Here is a 21,815-nt window from a genome sequence, read left to right on the forward strand (position 1 = left end):
TGTCTCTGATTCAGTGCAAACTCTGCCAAAGTCTCGCAAAACCAGTTAAACAGGTGCAACCACAGCATAGCTCACTTACAACGCTCAGAAGTCCCACGGACCATGCAATCTTATACACATCTATTCAGAAGTAAGTCCCATTGAGTTCAATGGGGCTTTCTCCCAGGTAAGTGGATATAGGAGTGCAGCCTGAGTTAAGTTTTTTTCCCCCCTTTCTTTTCTTTTTTTTTTTTTAGAAATGGAGGTTTGGGGTCATAGAATCATAGAATAGCAGAGTTGGAAGGGGCCTACAAGGCCATCGAGTCCAACCCCCTGCTCAATGCAGGAATCCACCCTAAAGTAGGGTGACCAACTGTCAGGATTTCCCCGGATTTGTCCTGGTTTTTGTTCTTTCCATGGTGTCAGGGGGGATTTTCTATAATTTTCAATAATGTCCTGGAATGACACACCTTCCCCTTTAAGGCTGCCATTAGCATGGCAGGAGGGAGTGACATGCTTTCTTGAGGCACATCATTCCCCCACCCCGAGCTCCAATTGAGGTCTTAAAGGGGAAAGTGGGTCATTCCTTGACATTATAGAAAAGGCCCCAATTGGAGTGGATGGTGGTGGTGCAGAATGAAATCCTTTCCCCTCCTCCACTCCAATCGGGTTCTTGAAGGTGGCGGGGGAATAACGTACTTTCTGCAGGACTCAGAAAGCTGCTTCCCCCCCCACACACACTAGGTGTCCTCTTTTTTGGTTTCCCAAATATGGTCACCCTACCCTAAAGCATCCCTGACAGATGCTTGTCCAGCTGCCTCTTGAATTCCTCTAGTGTGGGAGAGCCCACCACCTCCCTAGGTAACTGATTCCATTGTCGTACTGCTCCAACAGCCAGGAAGTCCCTCCCGATGTCCAGCCGGAATCTGGCCTCCCTTAACTTAAGCCCGTTATTCCGTGTCCTGCACGGAATAGTCCTCTGATCGTGTCCTCCGATTTCTGCATTGAGCAGGGGGGTTGGACTCGATGGCCTTGTAGGCCCCTTCTAACTCTACTACTCTATGAAAGCCTTGCAGACCACTTCTAATTAAATCTTAGCTAAAAAGACCCCACAGCAGTGTCTTATCTATCCCCGACACGCTTCTATCCATCTCCCAAATCATTGCCCAAATATTTCAATAGGGCTGTGCAGGGACCCCCCAATCCACCTTGGAGGCTGGTTCGGAGCCCCCAAAGCAGCCCCAATCTGCCTCGGGGCTGCTTCAGGGGTTGCCTGACTCACCTTGGCACAGAAACCAAGGCGAGATTTAGGCCCTCGGAGGCGACTTGGTCATTTGCCCAAATGTCAGTTTTCTGCTCAGGAGACACTTATTTATTTATTTATTTTATTTATACACCGCCCCATAGCCAAAGCTACTGTGTGTGCATTTTTTATTTATTTATTTTATTTTTTAAACAACAGATAAGTGAGGCCTGACATCATCAGACTCAGATCTACACCAAGCAGGATATAACGCTTTGGAAACGGGTTGAAAGCAGTACACGGAGCGTGTCCTGGGCCGGAACAGTTGTCAGCACTGTTATAAACCATTACAAAGCAATTGCGTAGATCCTGCCCAGCAGTTCTGACGTTGTGAAGAGCGACCGTGGCCTTCTTTACGCGCTTTGTAATGTGCTTCCAGTCACCTGCTTTAGAAGAGAGCGCTCAGTTCTAACAGAACCTTTCACTTGCGCCTTTCATTCCCTAGTTTTGTGCATCACAAGCCAACGTTGCCTAGCAACTGATTCCCAAGAAGGATGGCCAACTTATCCGCAGAGGGTGTGGAGACCGTCATTCAGCTGAAGGTAAATAAAAGAAAAAAGTTGAACCGATTATTGTGGGGGTGGGGGGGAGGTGATGAGATCCCCCCCCCCACTCCCCGATATATTATATGTTCAAGAGCTTGCCAAGTTCCACTCTCGTGGAAATCAGGATAAAGCTGAGAAGCAGATTTGTTTTTGGAGCAAAAAGTACTGGCTGGTTTTGTAATAAGGAGACCTCCTTTCATAAATCGAGCCCTGAAATGTAATATTCAGAATCATCTCTTTGATAGTTCAGAAGGGTTAGTCAGGTTCGATTTTTGGGTTTGCATGTATTTGTGTGTGTGTGTGTGTGTGTGTGTGTGTGTGTGTGGTGTGTGTGTGTATGTGTTTGTGTGAGTGAGAGAGACAGGGAGAGAGCGAGAGAGCATTTTTGAAAAAATAGAAAATTATTTATTTTATTTTTTATTTTATTTATTACATTTTTATACCGCCCAATAGCCGAAGCTCTCTGGGCGGTTCACAAAAATTAAAACCACAGTAAAACACCCAACAGGTTAAAACACAATTACGAAATACAGTATAAAAAGCACAACCAGGATAAAACCACACAGCAAAGTTGATATAGGATTAAAATACAGAGTTAAAACAGTAAAATTTAAATTTAAGTTAAAATTAAGTGTTAAAATACTGAGTGAATAAAAAGGTCTTCAGCTGGCGACGAAAGCAGTACAGTGTAGGCGCCAGGCGGACCTCTCTGGGGAGCTCGTTCCACAACCGGGGTGCCACAGCGGAGAAAGCCCTCCTCCTAGTAGCCACCTGCCTCACTTCCTTTGGCAGGGGCTCACGGAGAAGGGCCCCTGTAGATGATCTTAAGGTCCGGGTAGGTACATATGGGAGGAGGCGTTCCTTCAGATAACCTGGCCCCAAACCGTTTAGGGCTTTAAATGTCAATACCAGCACTTTGAATTGGGCCCAGACCTGGACTGGCAGCCAATGAAGCTGGAAAAGGACTGGCGTGATGTGATTACTGAATGATTGGATTGTTTAGATATGTAGATTTTATTTCTTCATGTTTGTTTATTTGCCCCTTTCTTCCAAAATGCTGTGGGTGGTTTGCAAGGCTCTCTCCAACCCCCTTTTGACCCCCACAACAACCTTGTGAGGTAGGTTAGCCTTCAAGAGAGTAACTCAGTCTGAACTTGCCCAGCGGGCTTCATGGCTGTATAGCAGGAAATAGGGGTGTGCACGGACCCCCCGCTCCGCCCTGCGGACCGATCTGAAAATTTCGGATTGGCCCGCTCCGCGCCGCTCCGCCCATAGTCCGCTCCTCTTCGCCGCGGAGCTCCGGCTCCGAATCGGAGCTCCACAGTGGAGGGGAGTGGCGCCAGGTAAGGCCCCCCTTCCTCCTCTCCCTTACCTGCAGAGACCAAGGGGGAGGGGGGCCTTACCTGCGTCCGTCCGCGGTCCCTCGGCTTCTTCAATTGAGCCCGTGGCTCAATTGAAGAAGCCGAGGGACTGCGGACGGACGCAGGTAAGGGAGAGGAGGGAGGGGGGTTTACCTGGCCCTGCTGCTATCGCGGCAGGGCCAAGTAAACCCCACTTACCTTTTTAGCGGAGCTCCAGATCAAGGCGAAGGATCCACCTTCACCTCGATCCTCTTCACCACGCTTCGCCGGCCCCCAATCCTCTTCGCCTTCACCTTAAGGGTAGGCGAAGCCCCCCACTCCGCTCCTGCTTCTCCAGTTCAAGGAGAAGCGGAGCACATCCCTAGCGGGAAATTCCATCAGTTACCCCTAAACTCCACTTTCCAGTCCAATCCTTCAGGCCAAGAGAGACGTTGCTTTAAAAGTGTGTCTACAGCTGTGTCTTTTTAATTTTTTGCTCGAGAGTTTGGCATGATCCAAACTGCTGCAGGGCCCGCAGTTCAGATCATGCCAGAGTGGATGCGTCCATCATTAAGGTGCCATGATCTCGTTCCTTGTTTTGTTGTCAAGATGTTGCTTCTCTGGAATCGAGGGCGTTAATCTGGAATTATTTCCAAATCTTGAGTTTTCCTTTTCACTCCAGCTTCTACCTACATTCTTCACATGCCTAGAGGAACGTAATAATGCTTTAGCTTGCTTTTCATGTTCAAGCAGTGCTGTGCCGAAAATTTCTCCCATGGAAATTTCGACCATTCTCATTCAGTTTAATAGAAAAGAAATTGCTTCCAAAAGGAAATTCAAAGGAGAAGGAATTTCATAGAAATTTGCACGGGTTTGGTTCAGGGTTCTTGTTCTTATGAGATGACTGAGGAGTGTTTGTGTGTGTCAGCATCGTGTCTTTAAATGTACATTCATCTCTCACACAGCCTGTAGCCTCCTTGGGTTCTCACACTTTCTGCCCAGGGGAAGACATCACAAATTTATACCTCTCATAGAATCGTTTCAAATCAGGAAGTGTAGGTACCCTTGGAGACAGTATAGCAATGGTTAGATGTGTAATAGAAAAAAATATATATAGACAATGCCCTCAGCTAGGGTGACCATACGAAAAGGAGGACAGGGCTCCTGTCTCTTTAACAGTTGCATAGAAAAGGGAATTTCCGCAGTTGTCATTTGTATATATGAAATTTCCTCTTCATCACAGCAGTTAAAGCTGCAGGTGCCCTGCCCGCTTTTAAATCTGGTCACTCCACTATAGCTCCTGTACTTTAACTGTTGTGATGAAGAGGGGATTTCACCAGGTGCTGTGGCATTCATATCCTGCTTGTGGGTTCCTTGTCAGTTGGTCGGCCACCGTATTAACAGAATGCTGGACTAGATGGACCTTTGGTCTGATCCAGCATCAGGGTTCTTCTTACATTCTTACCCGTTCTCTTCCCCTGGACTCATTTCTCCATTCTCCACCTCTCCAGCCCTCTTGGTATGTTTTGCACACAGAACAGGCAGAGAGTGCTACTTCCTGCTCCCATTCTAGCTTGCTCACTCACCTGCATAGAATTCCTTGCGGCGAGTTAAAGATTAACAAATTACCACATTTATTCTGGCATAATCTTTCACACACACTGACCTCTTCGTCAGATGCATAGCCTCTGGGGGGAATGTAAACTGTGCTCTCAGACAGCTTTGAAATGCAAAAAGCTACAGACAGTGAATAATTACCTTAACAGTTATCATTCAACAAACTGGTGCTGTTAATAACCCAGACATCATTGCAAGGGTGAACCCTTTCGCATATGCAGTGTGATAAAGCCAAAAAGTCTTTGCCCTTATTGAAACCACAGGAACTAGAATGGAATTCCTTGATGAATGGTAATCCAGTTGTTTTGTATTCCAATCCACAGTTGAAGTTCTTCTGCTCCAGAAAGGTCACTTTAAAAAAAGAAGTTGAACTTAAAACAAAACAGGGATGAATGCAATCAAAGCACTGATAGCAAGCACTTAAGAAAATCAAGAATAAAAGCATATTCAATTGCAATTACTTTTCGTAACACTGAGCTCTGTCACACCAGCAGTTTAACACAACATTTGGTATCTGGTATCGCAGCAAAGGACTCACAGGACGTCATCCCTGCCCCGCAACCGTCTCACCTCTCTTCCTCCATTTTGCACAGTAATTTGGGGCAGGAAAATCGTGGATTATTTCCCCCAAGTGGATTTAATGTAGGGTGACCATATGAAAAGGAGGACAGGGCTCCTGTATCTTTAACAGTTGTATTGAAAAGGAAATTTCAGCAGATGTCATTTGTATATATGGGGAGCCTGGTGAAATTTCCTCTTCATCAAAATAGTTAAAGCTGCAGGTGCCCTGCCCTCTTTTAAATCTGGTCACTCTAGTATAGCTCCTGCAGCTTTAACAGTGGTGATGAAGAGGGAATGTCACCAGGTTCTCCATATATACAAATGACATCTGCTGAAATTCCCTTTTCTATGCAACTGTTAAAGATACAGGAGCCCTGTCCTCCTTTTGATATGGTCACCCTAATTTAATGTGCCCTTAAGTAGGGTGACCATATGAAAAAGAGGACATGGCCCCTGTGTCTTTAACAGTTGCATAGAAAAGGGAATTTCTGCAGGTGTCTTTTGTATATATGGAAAACCTGGTGAAATTCCCTCTTCATCACAACAGTTAAAGATGCAGGAGCTATACTAGAGTGACCAGATTGAAAAGAGGGCAGGGCACCTGCAGCTTTAATTGGTGTGATGAAGAGGGAATTTTTTATAATTTTTTAAATAATTTTTAATTTTTGTGAACGGCCCAGAGAGCTTCGGCTACTGGGCGGTATAGAAATGAAATAAATAAATAAATAAATAAAAATTTCACCAGGTTCTCCATATATATAAATGACACCTGCTAAAATTCCCTTTCCAATACAATTGTTAAAGATACAGGAGCCCTGTCCTCCTTTTCATATGGTCACCCTACCTTAAGACTCCATGTAGAATCATAGAATCATAGAATAGTAGAGTCGGAAGTGGCCTCTAAGGCCATTGAATCCAAACCCCCCCCCCCCCGGTCAATGCAGGAATCCACCCTAAAGCATCCCTGACAGATGGTTGTCCAGCTGCCTCTTGAAGGCCTCTAGGGTGGGAGAGCCCACCACCTCCCTAGGTAACTGGTTCCACTGTTGTACTGCTCTAACAGTCAGGAAGTTTTTCCTGATGTCCAGCTGGAATCTGGCTTCCTTTAACTTGAGCCCGTTATTCCGTGTCCTGCACTCTGGGAGGATCAAGAAGAGATCCTGGCCCTCCTCTGGGTGACAACCTTTTAAGTATTTGAAGAGGGCTATCATGTCTCCGCTGCTGTGATCTTGCTTTTTCGTTTGTTGGGTGTGTGTGCTTTGACTGGAGTCTTGCTGACGAGACGGAGAGTGGGTCGGTTCTCCTCCTCCTCCAGCACAACAGTGTCACACAAATGGACTTGTGCTTAGTCGGTTGAATGGACTTTTTACTGCTCCAACCCCACCCTCATTGCTTGCAGAAATTATTATTGTTGTTGTTGCATTTATATCCCTCCTTTTTTCATGCAAGGAACCCAAGGTGGCAAACATAATCCTCCTCCTCTCCATTTTATCCTCACAACAACAAAGTCTGTGACTCTGTGACAGGCCCAAAGTCACCCAGTGAGCTTCCATGGCCGAGTGGGGACTAGAACCCGGATCTCCCAACTCCCAGTTTGACACACTAGCCACTACAAATTGCTAGGCAACAAAGCTAGAGCAGGGGGAAGGAGCCCATGCCCTGAGGACCCCAGCAGATCTCTATTTTTATGAACTGGAGATGCACATTATCAAAGTGAAGGAAAACAGTTCCTCCACAAATGCAAACAGGTGGAATTTCGCAACGGTGGAGTATCAGGAGCATGAATTGAGCGGTAGGGGGAAATTAAAAAGTTCCTAAAAATAGAAAAGGGTATAGAAAAGGGAATTTCAGCAGGTGCCATTTGTATATATGGAGAACCTGGTGAAATTCCCTCTTCATCACAACCGTTAAAGCTGCAGGAGCTATACTAGAGTGACCAGATTTAAAAGAGGGCAGCTTTAACAGTTGTGATGAAGAGGGAATTTCACCAGGTTCCCCATATATAAAAATGACCCCTACTGAAATTTCCTTTTCAATACAACTGTTAAAGATACAGGAGCCCTGTCCTTTTTTTCATATGGTCACCCTAATTAATGAAAATGCTTACAGCTCCCTCATTTTTAAAGATAACGAGATGAAACTTAGCACCGTGATAGCTCTTAAGGAGGGTTTTAGCCACACCAAGTTTGAATCAGATCAGATCATGCCTTGATTTTTAGTAGGGTGACCATATGAAAAGGAGGGCAGGGCTTCTGTATCTAACAGTTGCATAGAAAAGGGAATTTCAGCAGGTGTCCTTTTCAGTACAACTGTCCTCCTTTTCATATGGTCACCCTAATATTGCATAATATCTCTACCTATAAAGTTGAAAGTATGTGTGTGGGCTTGTATGTCTAGAAATGTTCACCCACTTCCTGATGAGGTAGAAGCTTGACATTTTGGACGCTGATAGGTCTTTGTGTACGAAGTTGTTGTTTTTTTAAAACCTAAATCCAGTATTTATGCGGTGTAAGAAAAATGGAACTCAAGTACATATGTGGTAGGATTGTGGGAAAGTAAAGAAATTTTGGGATAGGGTCTTCAGGGAAATGGAGAATATTACAGATCAAAAAATATATAAAAACCCAGAATTGGCATTATTGAATATTTTTGCCAAAGAAAGTAACGAGATAAAAGAAAAACCTCTAATAGGTAACTGCCATTGGTCTGTTTGAATTGCAGCTTCTGCTCCTCCCCCCTCCTTTTCAGGTACTTCAGGCCTCCAGTTTGCTGCAGTTTGCAGTTTGCAACTTGAAGAGGAGAAGCAACTTAGCTCTCTGAGAAGCCATTGAGCAACATTGACTAACTGCCATTGTTCTGTTTGAATTGCAGCTTCTGCTCCTCCCCCCCTCCTTTTCAGGTACTTCAGGCCTCCAGTTTGCTGGAGGCGCGAGCCGAAGGGCGAGAGCACAAGGGCTCTCAGCCTGTGGCTCTCAGCCGTGGGGCGAAGCCGGTCAAGCGGATCCTCTACTCTGGAGGAAAAACCCCAGCCACGGTCGGGTCGCTGCCTCTTTCTGATTCAGGTCACGATCTTCTCATTGTCTCCTCTCAGTTCTTTTCTCCTCATATCTGTTCCTTATGGCTCGTTCCAATCTCGTCTCTCCTAACTTAGTTCCTATCCGGTGTCTCCCCTCTTCTCAGCTGCCTTTTTCGTGTTCCTTATGGAACTGTCGCTCTCTTGCTTCTAAGGCCCCTGTCATCCAGGACTTGTTTATCTCTAGGTCTCTCCACCTCCTTGCTCTTACTGAAACCTGGCTTCCTGCCCATGATACCGCCATCTCTGCTGCCCTCTCTCTTGGAGGACTCTCTTTCTCTCACACTAGTCGCCCAGAGGGTCGGGGTGGTGGTGTGGGTCTTTTATTATCTAGTTTGTGCCAGTTCCAGCCTCTTTCCATTCCACCTTCACATTGCTTCTCCTCTTTTGAGGTACATGTGGTGAGGCTCTTCGCTCCACTGCGACTGCGGGTTGCAGTTCTGTACCGCCCCCCAGGCTCGTCCTCAAAATTTATCTCTGATTTTGATTCGTGGCTGTCCTTTTTCCTCTCTGACAACTGTCCTACTCTTATCCTGGGTGATTTCAACATTCATGTGGATGACCTCAAGATGCTGCAGCTCTACGATTTCGCTCATTATCTTCCTCTTATGATCTTAAGCTTTGGTCTGATGCACCCACACATTCCCTTGGACACTGTCTGGATCTTGTTCTCACTCGGAATTGCTCTGTGTTGGACTTTTCTACTGCTCACTTTCCGCTGTCAGATCATCACCTAGTTTCTTTCAATATTACTCATAATCCTCCTCCTTCACGTCCCGCTTCTCGCTCTTGTCGTGACTTGCAATCTATCAATTACGAGGCTTTTTCCCAGTCCCTAGCCTCCTCCCTTCCTTCTGTCTGTTCGGCTGTCTCCTTGGACTCAGCTGTCTCCTTCTTTAATTCCTCCTTATCTTCAACTCTTGATAATCTTGCTCCATCTACAACTCGGATAGTTCGCCCTTCTCAACCCCAACCGTGGCTCACCTCTTCCCTCCGCTACCTTCGCTCTTGTTCCCGGGCAGCTGAACGCCTTTGGCGTAAGACCAGGGACCGGGCAGACTTTGTCCATTACAAATTTGTACTCTCCTCTTTCTCTTCTGCCATCTCACTGGCCAAACAGCAGTACTACTCAACGCTGATCCAGTCAAATGCTAGGCATCCTCAGCGGCTCTTTGCGTCCTTCAATTCTCTTCTGAAGCCTAATCCGCCATCTCTCCCCGCCTCTCTGTCTGCTAACAACTTTGCCTCTTTTTTCAATGCTAAAATCCAAACTATCCGCTCTGATCTGGCCAGCTCTGCTCCTCTTCCAGTTCCTGTTCCTCATCTGTCAGCTCCTCCTGCAAATTTCTCTGCGTTTCCTTCGGTCTCTGCGGATGAACTGTCTACAATACTGCGCTCTTCGAAGCCTTCCACTTGTTCTCGTGATCCGATTCCTTCTCGCGTCTTTATTAATCTTATTCCTGCTATCCTCCCTTCCTTGCTACATATTATTAATCTTTCTCTGTCCTCTGGTTCATTTCCTTCTGCTTTTAAACATGCTACAGTCTCTCCCATTCTCAAGAAACCTACTCTTGATAGGCTATCTCTGTCTAACTACCGACCTGTCTCTTTGTTGCCGTTTGTTTCAAAGATCCTGGAGCGTGCGGTCTACTCTCGCTGTCTTGACTTTCTTTCTAGTAACTCTGCTTTGGATCCATTTCAATCTGGATTCCGTCCTCTGCATTCCACCGAAACAGCCCTTACTAAGATCACCAATGATCTCCTTACTGCCAAGTCTAAAGGCCATTATTCCGTTCTTATTCTCCTTGATCTAACTGCAGCCTTTGACACGGTTGATCATGATCTTCTCTTAGATTCCCTTCATGACCTTGGATTTTGTGGCTCTGTCTATAACTGGTTTGCCTCCTATCTAGCGGGTCGCTCTTTCAGCGTGTTGACTAATGGCAGCTCGTCTTCCTCCTTTCCCCTTTCAGTAGGGGTTCCGCAAGGCTCGGTGCTTGGCCCGTTGTTGTTTTCCTTATACATGTTGCCATTGGGCAAGCTTATTCAATCTCATGGTCTCCAATATCATCTGTACGCCGATGATACACAACTATATCTGTCATCTCCGGAACTTTCTCCTGATGTTCACGATCGTATCTCGGCATGTCTTTCAGATATCTCAGCTTGGCTGCTTCATCGTCGCTTGAAGCTTAACATGGCAAAGACTGAATTGCTTGTTTTTCCTCCTAAACCTTCTCCTCATCTCTCATTCTCTCTTACTGTCAATGGTGTTACGCTTACTCCGGTCAAGGAAGCTCGTAGCCTTGGCTTTATCTTCGACTCCTCGCTCTCCTTTATTCCTCATATTGAGGCAGTAGCTAAATCTTGTCGATTTTTCCTGTATAATATTGCCAGGATTCGATCATTTTTGTCTGTCTCTTCTGCCAAGACGCTTGTTCATGCACTGGTTATTTCACGGTTGGACTACTGCAACCTTCTTCTCTCTGGCCTTCCTTCTTCTCACATCAGCCCGTTGGTTTCTGTTCACCACTCTGCCGCAAAGATCATCTTCTTAGCACGCCGCTCCGACCATGTTACTCCGCTTCTGAAATCTCTTCATTGGCTTCCAATTCACTTCAGAATCCAATATAAACTTCTCCTGTTAACCTTCAAAGCTTTTCACGGTCTAGCTCCTTCCTATCTCTCCTCTCTCATCTCACACTATTGCCCCGCTCGTGCTCTTCGCTCCTCTGATGCCATGTTTCTCGCCTGCCCAAGGGCCTCTACTTCCCTTGCTCGGCTTCGTCCATTTTCGTCTGCTGCCCCTTACGCCTGGAACGCTCTTCCAGAACATTTGAGAACTACAAGTTCAACCACAGCTTTTAAAGCTCAACTAAAAACTTTTCTTTTTCCTAAAGCTTTTAAAACTTGATGTTGTGCAGACTTCTACTGTTACTTTCTACTGTTAGTTTTTCCCTACCCTGTGCCTGCTTACCCTTCCCTGTACCTGTTGGCATTCTCTTCCCCTCCTTATTGTTTTACTATGATTTTATTAGATTGTAAGCCTATGCGGCAGAGTCTTGCTATTTACTGTTTTACTCTGTACAGCACCATGTACATTGATGGTGCTATATAAATAAATAATAATAATAATAATAATAAATGCTGACAGCTGCAAGACAATTAATAGCAAGCAATTGGAAAATTGCAAAGATGCTGACAGTTAGGGAGACGATATGAAAAGGAGGACAGGGCTCCTGTATCTTTAACAGTTGTATTGAAAAGGAAATTTCAGCAGGTGTCATTTGTATATATGGGGAACCTGGTGAAATTCCCTCTTCATCAAAACAGTTAAAGCTGCAGGCGCCCTGCCCTCTTTTAAATCTGGTCACTGTAGTATAGCTTCTGCACCTTTAACTGTTGTGATGAAGAGGGAATTTCACCAGGTGCTGCATGCATACAAATGACACCTGGAGAAATGTGCTTTCCTATGCAACTGTTAAAGATACAGGAGCCTTGTCCTCCTTTTCATATGGTCATCCTATGACAGTAGCTATTTTGGAAAAGGAAAATTTGGGAAATAGCAATTAGTGATAAATTGACACAGAAATTACAAGTACAAAGACGAGTAAAACAAAAAGATAACTTTAAGAGGGATTGACAAAAATATATCGAATATATGAAGAAAGAAATGAATAGAACACTATGGCAGGGGCTTATAGGATGCTCCGAGACTCATAAAAAACAAGCAGAGTCTAGAAAAATAACAAAGGAACAGTCAAATAGAAGTGATATAACATGGCAGAAGAAGAGATGGAAAAATCTGTGAGAAAAGTCTTCAAGGAGGGGGGCGGGGAGGGAAAAATGGGAAGGAAGAGGTAAAAAAGGGTTAAAAGTTAAAACTCGAAATGAAAAGTAATTATGTTTATAAATTTAGGAGGAGAAAAAGGTTACTGTATAATGAACATGTACCTATTTCATAGAATCATAGAATAGCAGAGTTGGAAGGGGCCTACAAGGCCATTGAGTCCAACCCCCTGCTCAATGCAGGAATCCACCCTAAAGCATCCCTGACTGATGGTTGTCCAGCTGCCTCTTAAAGGCCTCGAGTGTGGGAGAGGCCACAACCTCACCAGGCAACTGATTCCATTGTTTTACTGCTCTAACAGTCAGGAAGTTTTTCCTGATGTCCAGCTGGAACATCAGGAACATACAGGAGCCCCGTCCTCCTTTTCATATGGTCACCCTACCTTTCTATGCAACTGTTAAAGGTACAGAAGCCCTGTCCTCCTTTTCATATGGTCACCGTACCTTTCTATGCAACTGTTAAAGATACAGGAGCTCCGTCCTCCTTTTCATATGGTCACCCTACCTTTCTATGCAACTGTTAAAGGTACAGGAGCTCCGTCCTCCTTTTCATATGGTCACCCTACCTTTCTATGCAACTGTTAAAGATACAGGAGCTCCGTCCTCCTTTTCATATGGTCACCCTACCTTTCTATGCAACTGTTAAAGATACAGGAGCCCCGTCCTCCTTTTCAGATGGTCACCCTACCTTTTTATGCAACTGTTAAAAGTACAGGAGCTCCATCCTCCTTTTCATATGGTCACCCTACCTTTCTATGCAACTGTTAAAGATACAGGAGCTCCGTCCTCCTTTTCATATGGTCACCCTACCTTTCTATGCAACTGTTAAAGATACAGGAGCTCCGTCCTCCTTTTCATATGGTCACCCTACCTTTTTATGCAACTGTTAAAGGTACAGGAGCCCTGTCCTCCTTTTCATATGGTCACCCTGCCAAACATGAACCAGTATCAGAGGCAGTAAGCCTATAAATACCAGTTGCTGGGGAACATGGGTGGGAGGAAGCTGTTGCATTGTGTCCTGCTTGTGGGTCCCGGCTGACAGCTGGTTGGCCACCGTGTGAACAGAACACTGGACTAGATGGACCCTTGGTCTGATCCAGCATCAGGGCTCTTCTGATGTTCGTATGGTTTCTCACCTCACCTCAAGTTTGCCATTATGAAGCGATCCTGAGGTGAACCTCTCAGCTTGCATGAAGCAGCCCCCCCAACCATGGGATGTCAACGTTTCATGGACACATCACAAGGCCAGGAAATGATAAGTTTCGTTAGTAGGGTGGCCAGAGGACAGTCCTCTCTTTGAAGGGCTTTCCAGTCCAAAGCCTTTTAAAAGATAAAGAACCAATAGAAGGGAGAGCAGAAAGGGGCTTTGAGGTTGCCCATCAACAGTGACCACACAGGTACACAAGCAAACACCTGGTCACAGTTTTCAACCCTATGGTGAACTGTATTCTGTTTCTATTTAAATCATAGTAATTATTTCTAAATTTGTGTCTATACCTATAAATTAACATGTGGAAATATAATATAATTCTGTGTTCTCCTTTGTCCATCTTTCAGTGATGCACGTCCTCTTCTCTTTTCTTTTTTTGGCAATGACCAAGTCAACATCATGGGGGAGGGATAGGCCTTTAACGTGTTAATGATCATGTCTTCCTCCGTGTCCCCACCAGCAAAAAAAAGGCCGCCAGTATCTGAGAGATTTGCTAGGGTGGAAGGAGTTTGACGAAGTCCGGGATTTGCGCTGTAGCATCCAACTCGACGTCCATTACCGCAGCCTCGTGTTTGCCGCTGAGAAAGGTTTGCCCTGGCCGGCAGTGGCGGAAGTGGGGAAGATGACTGGGGAAATACTGGAGGAAAGCAAAGGTGAGCCAAACCATCTAGAGGGACATCACTTGTGGAGCAATGAGATGATCAGGGGTCTGGAAGCAAAGCCCTATGAGGAGAGACGGAAAGAACTGGGCAGGTTTAGCCTGGAGAAGAGAAGATGGAGGGGAGACATGAGAGCACTCTTCAAATACTTAAAAGGTTGTCACACAGAGGAGGGCCAGGATCTCTTCTCGATCCTCCCAGAGTGCAGGACACGGAATAACAGGCTCAAGTTAAAGGAAGCCAGATTCCGGCTGGACATCAGGAAAAACTTCCTGATTGTTAGAGCAGTGCGACAATGGAATCAGTGACCTAGGGAGGTTGTGGGCTCTCCCACACTAGAGGCATTCAAGAGGCAGCTGGACAAGCATCTGTCAGGGATGCTTCAGGGTGGATTCCTGCATTGAGCAGGGGGTTGAACTCGATGGCCTTTTAGGCCCCTTCCAACTCTAGTATTACATGATTCTATGAATCTACCCATTGAGAAAACCCCAGTATAGAGATGAGTGTTGAGCCAAATCAACTTTGCAACACTCTTCATAGACTGCAAAATTGTGCAATACTTTGAAGACGTGTGCGTGTACAAACAAGGTTGAAATGTGGAACGATCACAACTCCCAGTTTCCAAGTGGGCCTCATTTTGATTACCGTATTTCTTTGATTGTAAGATGTCATTGATTGTAAGATGCACACTAATTTCAGTACCCCCAACAGAAAAAAAGCTTTGCTTCTAAGAATAATAATCGCACCCGCGATTCTAAGACACACCCTGTTTTTAGAGATGTTTATATGGGGAAAAAGTGCATCTTGGAATCGAAGAAATATGATGGTATTATTATTATTATTATTATTATTATTATTATTATTATTATTATAATATTACATTTCTATACCGCCCCATAGCTGAAGCCCTCTGAGTGGTTTACAAAAGATTAAAACATTAAAAACGATATACAAAATTTAAAACCATAAAAATGTACATATAGCATACACCAAGGCAACATACGTCTAAAAACAACTGTTGATCTATCAGCCAAACCTGAAAACAGATTCGGGATCAATGAACACTCATCACCTGCTGCTAAATGCCTGAGAAGAGAGAAAAATCTTGACCTGGCGCCGAAAAGATATCAATGTTGGCACCAGGCGGGCCTCTTCAGGGAGATCATTCCATAATTGGGGGGGGGGGCACCACTGAAAAGGCCCTCTCTCTCCCTTGTTGCCATCTTCTGAGCTTCCCTCGGAGTAGGCACCCGGAGGAGGACCTTAGATGTTAAGTGTAGTGTAAGGGTAGGTTCAAGCCGGGAGAGGCATTCCATCAGGTATTGTGGTCCCAAGCTGTGAAAGGCTTTATAGCTTAGAAGCAGCATCTTGAATCAGACTCGGAAACATACAGGCAGCCAACGCAAGTGGGCCAGAGTGGGTCTTATATATTTGGACATCCTGGTATCCATTATCAGTCTGCTTTTTGGACAAGGTGTGTGAGCCAGTCTGGTGTAGTGGCTAAAGTGTTGGACTGGGAGTTGGGAGATCTGGGTTCTAGTCCCCACTTGGCCATGGAAACCCACTGGGTGACTTTGGGCCAATCACAGACTCTCAGCCCAACCTACCTCACAGGGTTGTTGTCGTGAAGATAAAATGGAGAGGAGGAGGAATATGTACGCCGCCTTGGGCTCCTTGGAGGAAAAAAGGCGGAATATAAATGCAATCAATCAATCGATAAAATAAGGTGCAGCTTCTGAACCATCTTCAAAGGTTTTCCCAAGAGGCTCCTGAATGAGTGTCTCTGTGTATGAGAATTAATTAATTCCTCTCTCATGCCTTTGATAGCAGCCTGACAAGCAGAAATGCGGCCAGCGAAGCTTTTCTTGACCTGGCAGGAAAAAGGTTCACCTCCTCATTTTCATGACTGATATCAGGTAGAGGAGGAAAGCCACTAAAAAAAGGGGGGTGCTACTTTCGCCGCTGTCTGGCCGTGTGGGCAAAAGAGAAGTGAAGTAAACTGGGGAACTGCACTTCTGTTTCTTGAAAAGGTTGCCGTGAATGCATTCCTAATGAATTGTAAACAGCCGGGCGACGAATAATAGTTACACTTACTGCAAATATAAGGCTTCATCCCACGTACCTGTTTCCCTCGAATTATCCCCTACAGCGTTTAGCTGTCGTTGTTGTTGTTGCTAGCTAAATCACACCCCGGGCGGCAGCGCTCCTAAGATCCTTTGCATACCAAGAAAAGGGTTTAAGGGAGGTAATGTAAAAAATCATTAAAAAAAAACGGATGACCCAATCTGATTCCAATTTGGTATGCTTAGAGATCTCTTTAATATCTATTTCTGTGCCAATTTTGATGTCTTTATCTTTAAAACTTATGCAGATGTTAGCATTTGATTAATTTTTCTTTAAACATACCAAATCCTGCTCCTGCGCCCCCTAGTGGCCGCTCGGAAAACAACACATGATTCGCTCCTAAAGAGGTAGCAAAATAGGTCGGGTCTTTTGGCTTCATAGCACAATTAAAGCAGGATGCACGGGAGTACTCCACAGTCAAAGCAGATTCTAAGCTGGAAAACTTCGGAGTCTTGTGCACGCAATTCGCAGTGATTGCACAGCATAACCCTGGTGTGATGAAGCTAATAAAATGACGGACGCTACAGGTCTGGCAAATGTCTGAGTAGGCAGCAAGTTGAAGCAGAGACTTTTTGTGCAGCCTCTCAGGAGGGAGCATGACACCCCTCATCATCGCCACCTGAGCTCCACCTGTCCCAACGGCCTGTTTTGCAAGCCATTACCCGCCGCCTTTGAAAGTGATCGCTTGCGACAATATTGGCTGGGTGATATGAAGCCACCGACAGACAGGTCTGGAGCATTAAGCCGGTAGGTAGACGAGATTCAAAAGCAACAGGTCGCTAAATCAGCCCTTTTTCATGCCCTGGCTGATGCCCAGAGCCGTGACATCGAAACGTTGGCAGCAAAAGCACCTGTGAGCTCAGCATTCCAGGAGAGGATTTGCAGGTTTCCCTGGTTTACAAAGGGCCCTAACTCACTGCCTGGAAAGAGGTTATCTCGTAGCCTTGGTGATAGTTTTGTGTATACGTGATCCAGGCCACAGATACAGGAGATGGCCCTGCCCTGACCCAGGCTGACATCTCTATTGGCACAGTGAATGGGCTCTTGCACAAGGCAAGACTGCCGATGTATCGGTTTCTCACTGGGACTAGAAACCTTGACTGACCTTATTGTGGGAGACAGCTTGTCACACAGAGGAGGGCCAGGATCTCTTCTCGATCCTCCCAGAGTGCAGGACGCAGAATAATGGGCTCAAGTGACAGGAAGCCAGAGTCCGGCTGGACATCAAGAAAAACTTCCTGACTGTTAGAGCAACACGGCAATGGATCCAGTTACCTAGGGAGGTTGTGGGCTCTCCCACACTAGAGGCTTCAAGAGGCAGCTGGACAAACATCTGTCAGGAATGCTTTAAGGTGGATTCCTGCATTGAGCAGGGGGTTGGACTCGATGGCCTTAGAGGCCCCTTCCAGCTCAATTTTTCTATGATTCCCCAAGCTTCACTCCCAGGGTTATGGGCAGCTTCGGAGGTAGTAGCACCGTGTGTGTTTGTGTGTGGATGTGCCCCCAAATGCAAAGGGGGAGCCATGGAGGGGGTCTGAATAAAAGTCTGGACCAAGGCTTCAAATAGGGTGACCCTATGAAAAGGAGAACCGGGCTCCTGTATCTTTAACAGTTGCATAGAAAAGGGAATTTCAGCAGGTGTCATTTGTATATATGGAGACCCTGGAAATCCCTCTTCATCACAACAATTAAAGCTGCAGGAGCTATACTAGACTGACCAGATTTAAAAGAGGGCAGGGCTCCTGCAGCTTTAAGTGGTGTGACGAAGAGGGAATTTCACCAGGTTCCCCATATATACAAATGACACCTGCTGAAATTTCCTTTTCACTACAACTGTTAAAGATACAGGAGCCCTGTCCTCCTTTTCATAAGGTCACCCAACCCAGTAGCCGCTCGGAAAACAACAAAAGATTCCCTCGAAAAGTAGTATCAAAATAGGGCGGGTCTTTTGCCTTTGAAGCACAATTAAACCAGGATGCATGGGAGTACTTCACAGTCAAAGCGGAGGATAAACTGGAAAACTTCAGAGTTCTTCACAATAAAAGCAGATTATAAGCCAGAAAACTTCGGAGTCCTTTGCACGCGATTCGCAGAGATTGCACAGTGTAACGCTGTTGTGATAAAGCTCAGAGATTGGGGAGGAATTGTACCCTTAAGGTGGCCTAAATATGTTTTTTAATAAATAAATGGGGTGTCCCGGCTCACCACTGCCAGCAGACAGCCTCTGACAGATTATGCCAGCTGTCAGTGGAGTGAAAGTCCTCCACCCCATGGGTAAGGGGTTCTTTCCCCATTTCCCATCTGCCATGGCCATTAGGGCACAATGAAATGTGAACTGAGAGATGCACGATTAGGATCTCATCCACACACACACCCCAAAAAATTAATAATGGCGTTCATTGGTGGGAGGCGTGGGATTAAAAATTATAGCACAAGCCTATCCCTGTCTACTCAGGAGTAAGTCACAGTGAGTTCAGTGGTGCTTTCTCCCAGGTACATGGACATAGGATGGCAGCCTTATTGTATATTTCTAGCTTCTTTTGTAAATTTGGGTGTGTTTAACAGAATAACGGGGGGGGGGGGAACAATAATTAATACATACAAGTAATAATATTAATGTCTGCCAACGCTGTTTGGTCCCTGGTGGAGTTTTTGCATCTCAGTTTTCTCAAAAGGTTGCACGAGCTGGTATCCTTTCGAGTCTACACGAATCTGTGTCAGTTCTCCCTCTTGTGGCTGGGAAAACAACATTATTACAGCAACAACTAAAAAGCTCTTTTAAAGATCCCTTTGATAACTGAAAAAAGCCATTGCCCTCTTGGATAATCTGCACTCATGTTCCATTCGTTCCTCCAAAAGTGATTCACGTAGGGATGGATATGAAATTCATTTCAGTTCGCAAATCACTCGAAAACATGTTCTCCGTAAACGTTTGCAATATTCTCACACTTAAGTTCACGTTCGGAAAAATGTGCACTTTTAAAAACACTTTGAGAAGTGCACGCTTTCATGGTTGTGAACTGCCCAGAGGGCTTTGGCTATTGGCCGGTATAAATTGTAATACACACATAATTAAATAGAAATTCGCAAGCCTTTCTGTTTGAACGAACAGAAAAAACAGGTCTTAAACGAGAACAGGAGCAAGTTGAACTGTGTTTTGAAGTGAAGTCTGCACCGTCCTTGGTTTCCCTCCACACCCCTGCCCGCTCTCCCTCTCCCCAGGGCAAAAAAAGGAAGTGAGGCAGGTGGCTACCAGGAGCAGGGCCTTCTCTGCTGTGGCACCCAGGCTGTGGAATGAGCTCCCTAAGGAGGTTCGCTTGGCACCTACATTTTATGCCTTTAGACGCCAGGTGAAGACCTTTTTATTCTCCCAGCATTTTAACAGTCTATAAATAAATTTTAACTCTGTGTTTTAAATTTGTAACTTGGCATTGCTGCTGTTTTTATCTGGTTGAGCTTTTATATTGTATTCTATATTATGGTTTTATACTGTTGTTTTATACTTTGAATGTTTTTAATTTTTGTGAACCGCCCAGAGAGCTCCGGCTATTGGGTGGTATAGAAATGTAGTAAATAAATAAATAAATAAATAAATAATTTAAGGTTGAGGCCGGTGGGCTGCTCAATGAAAGCCTCAACTTGGGAGCTCCCAAGCGGAATCCATAATTGAGGAATGCTGAGAAAAAATTCTAATGGGGATATAAATTTGGGGTTTTGTGACCAAATCAGGTGGATTTGATGCAGAACATCAACTGCTCGGGGACCTAGCTGAGATGGTAGAGCACCCAATTTGGATGCAGGCGCGTCCAGGCTTAACCCCTGGCACTGCCAGATAGGGCTGGAAAACCTCCTGGTGGAGACCTTGGAGAGCCTTTGCTGCCAGCCAGTGTTGGCAATATTGGGCTAGATGGACTAAGGGTCTGACTCGATTTCACAAACCTCCTAAGCATAGGGTGACCATATGGAAAAGAGGACAGGGCTCCTGTATCTTTTAACAGTTGTATTGAAAAGGGAATCCCAGCAGGTGTCCTTTGCGTGCATGCAGCACCTGGTGAAATTCCCTCTTCATCCCCGCCCTGCCCTCTTTTGTATTTGGTCACTCTAGTATAGCTCCTGCAGCTTTAACTGTTGTGATGAAGAAGGAATTTCAACAGGGGCTGCGTGCATAAAAATGACCCCTGCTGAAATTCTCCTTACTAGACAACTGTTAAAGACACAGGAGCTCTGTCCTCCTTTCCATATGGACCCTATGAAAAGGAGGACAGGGCTCCTGTATCTTTAACAGTTGCATAGAAAAGGGAATTTCAGCAGGTGTCATTTGCATATATGGAAAACCTGGTGAAATCCCCTCTTCATCACAAGTTAAAGTGCAGGAGCTATACTAGAGTGAACAGATACAAAAGAGGGCAGGGCGGGGATGAAGAGGGAATTTCACCAGTTGCTGCATGCACACAAAGGACACCTGCTGGAATTCCCTTTTCAATGCATGGTACAAGGGAGAGGGCCTTCTCTGTGGTGGCTCCCAGACTGTGGAATGCCCTCCCCTTGGAGGCCCCATTGGCACCAACATTGATTTCATTTCGACGCCAAGTAGAAACATGGCTTTTTAACAAAACCTTTGATGGTTAAACTCACCGGCACATTGTTTTAACTGTTTTTACTGCTTTTAAATTATATATGGTTTCAAATTGGATCATGGTTTAATTTGTTTTTAACTGTGCCTATTTATTGTTTTAATACTGTATGTTTTTATCTGTACGCCGCCCTGAGATCTTAGTCATATGGGGTGGGATATAAATATTTTAAATAAATAAATAAATACTAGCGTGACCAGATTTAAAGAGGGCAGAACACCTGCAGCTTTAACTGTCGTGATGAAGAGGGAATTTCACCAGGTTCCCTATCTATTCAAATGACACCCGCTGAAATTCCCTTTTCTATGCAACTGTTAAAGACACAGGAGCCCTGTCCTCCTTTCCATATGGCCACCCTACCTAAGCAGGCCCTTTGCATTTGGTGGGTGATGCCAGAGGGAAATGAATCCAGACAAACCACAATGCTTTGAGCCTCACACACGCAGCGTGCACAGCATTTCGTTTTAGGGCTAGATCCTGCAAGACATTTCAGCTGCTCGGCCCCGCCCGTTGCAGGGGCACGCCTCGTTGAGATCTATCTGTTCAGTCCCATTGACGGCTTGGCAGTCAACGTGCGTGCACATGCAGTTCTGGACACGTCCCCCCCCCCCCCCAGCGGCCTTGGGCTGTGTGCATACGCTGCCTCTGGATCAACACACGCATTTGCCCTGCCCTCCAAATCCCGAGAAGCCTTGTGTGTTTTCTCTCCTTCCTCTTCGCTTCGGACCCCACGTTGCTGCCAAAAAGCAAATTAGAGCGAATCGTGCAACTCCTGTTTGCTTATGAGATAATACCTTCAGTTCACACCATCAAGGTGTGGGCTGTGTTTACTTAGCACAGGTGTGTGTGTGTGTGTGTGAGAGAGAGAGAGAGAGAGAGAGAGAGAGAGATGGGTTGCGGGGGACATGGAAGCCTCCGGAT

General features: G+C 45.5%; 1 protein-coding gene across 1 annotated transcript in view; it reads left to right on the plus strand.

Moving 5' to 3' along the window:
* Positions 1-1,776: 1,776 nt before the first annotated feature.
* Positions 1,777-21,815, plus strand: part of C4H8orf74 (chromosome 4 C8orf74 homolog) — a 42,183-nt gene continuing 22,144 nt past the window's right edge. Inside the window, exons 1-2 of the mRNA XM_063125369.1 lie at positions 1,777-1,824; positions 13,938-14,130. Coding sequence (XP_062981439.1) covers positions 1,777-1,824; positions 13,938-14,130 — 241 coding nt within the window. The remainder of the gene's footprint in view (positions 1,825-13,937; positions 14,131-21,815) is intronic.

Source organism: Elgaria multicarinata, chromosome 4 (genome assembly GCF_023053635.1).
Source record: "Elgaria multicarinata webbii isolate HBS135686 ecotype San Diego chromosome 4, rElgMul1.1.pri, whole genome shotgun sequence".
Lineage (NCBI taxonomy): Eukaryota > Metazoa > Chordata > Lepidosauria > Squamata > Anguidae > Elgaria > Elgaria multicarinata.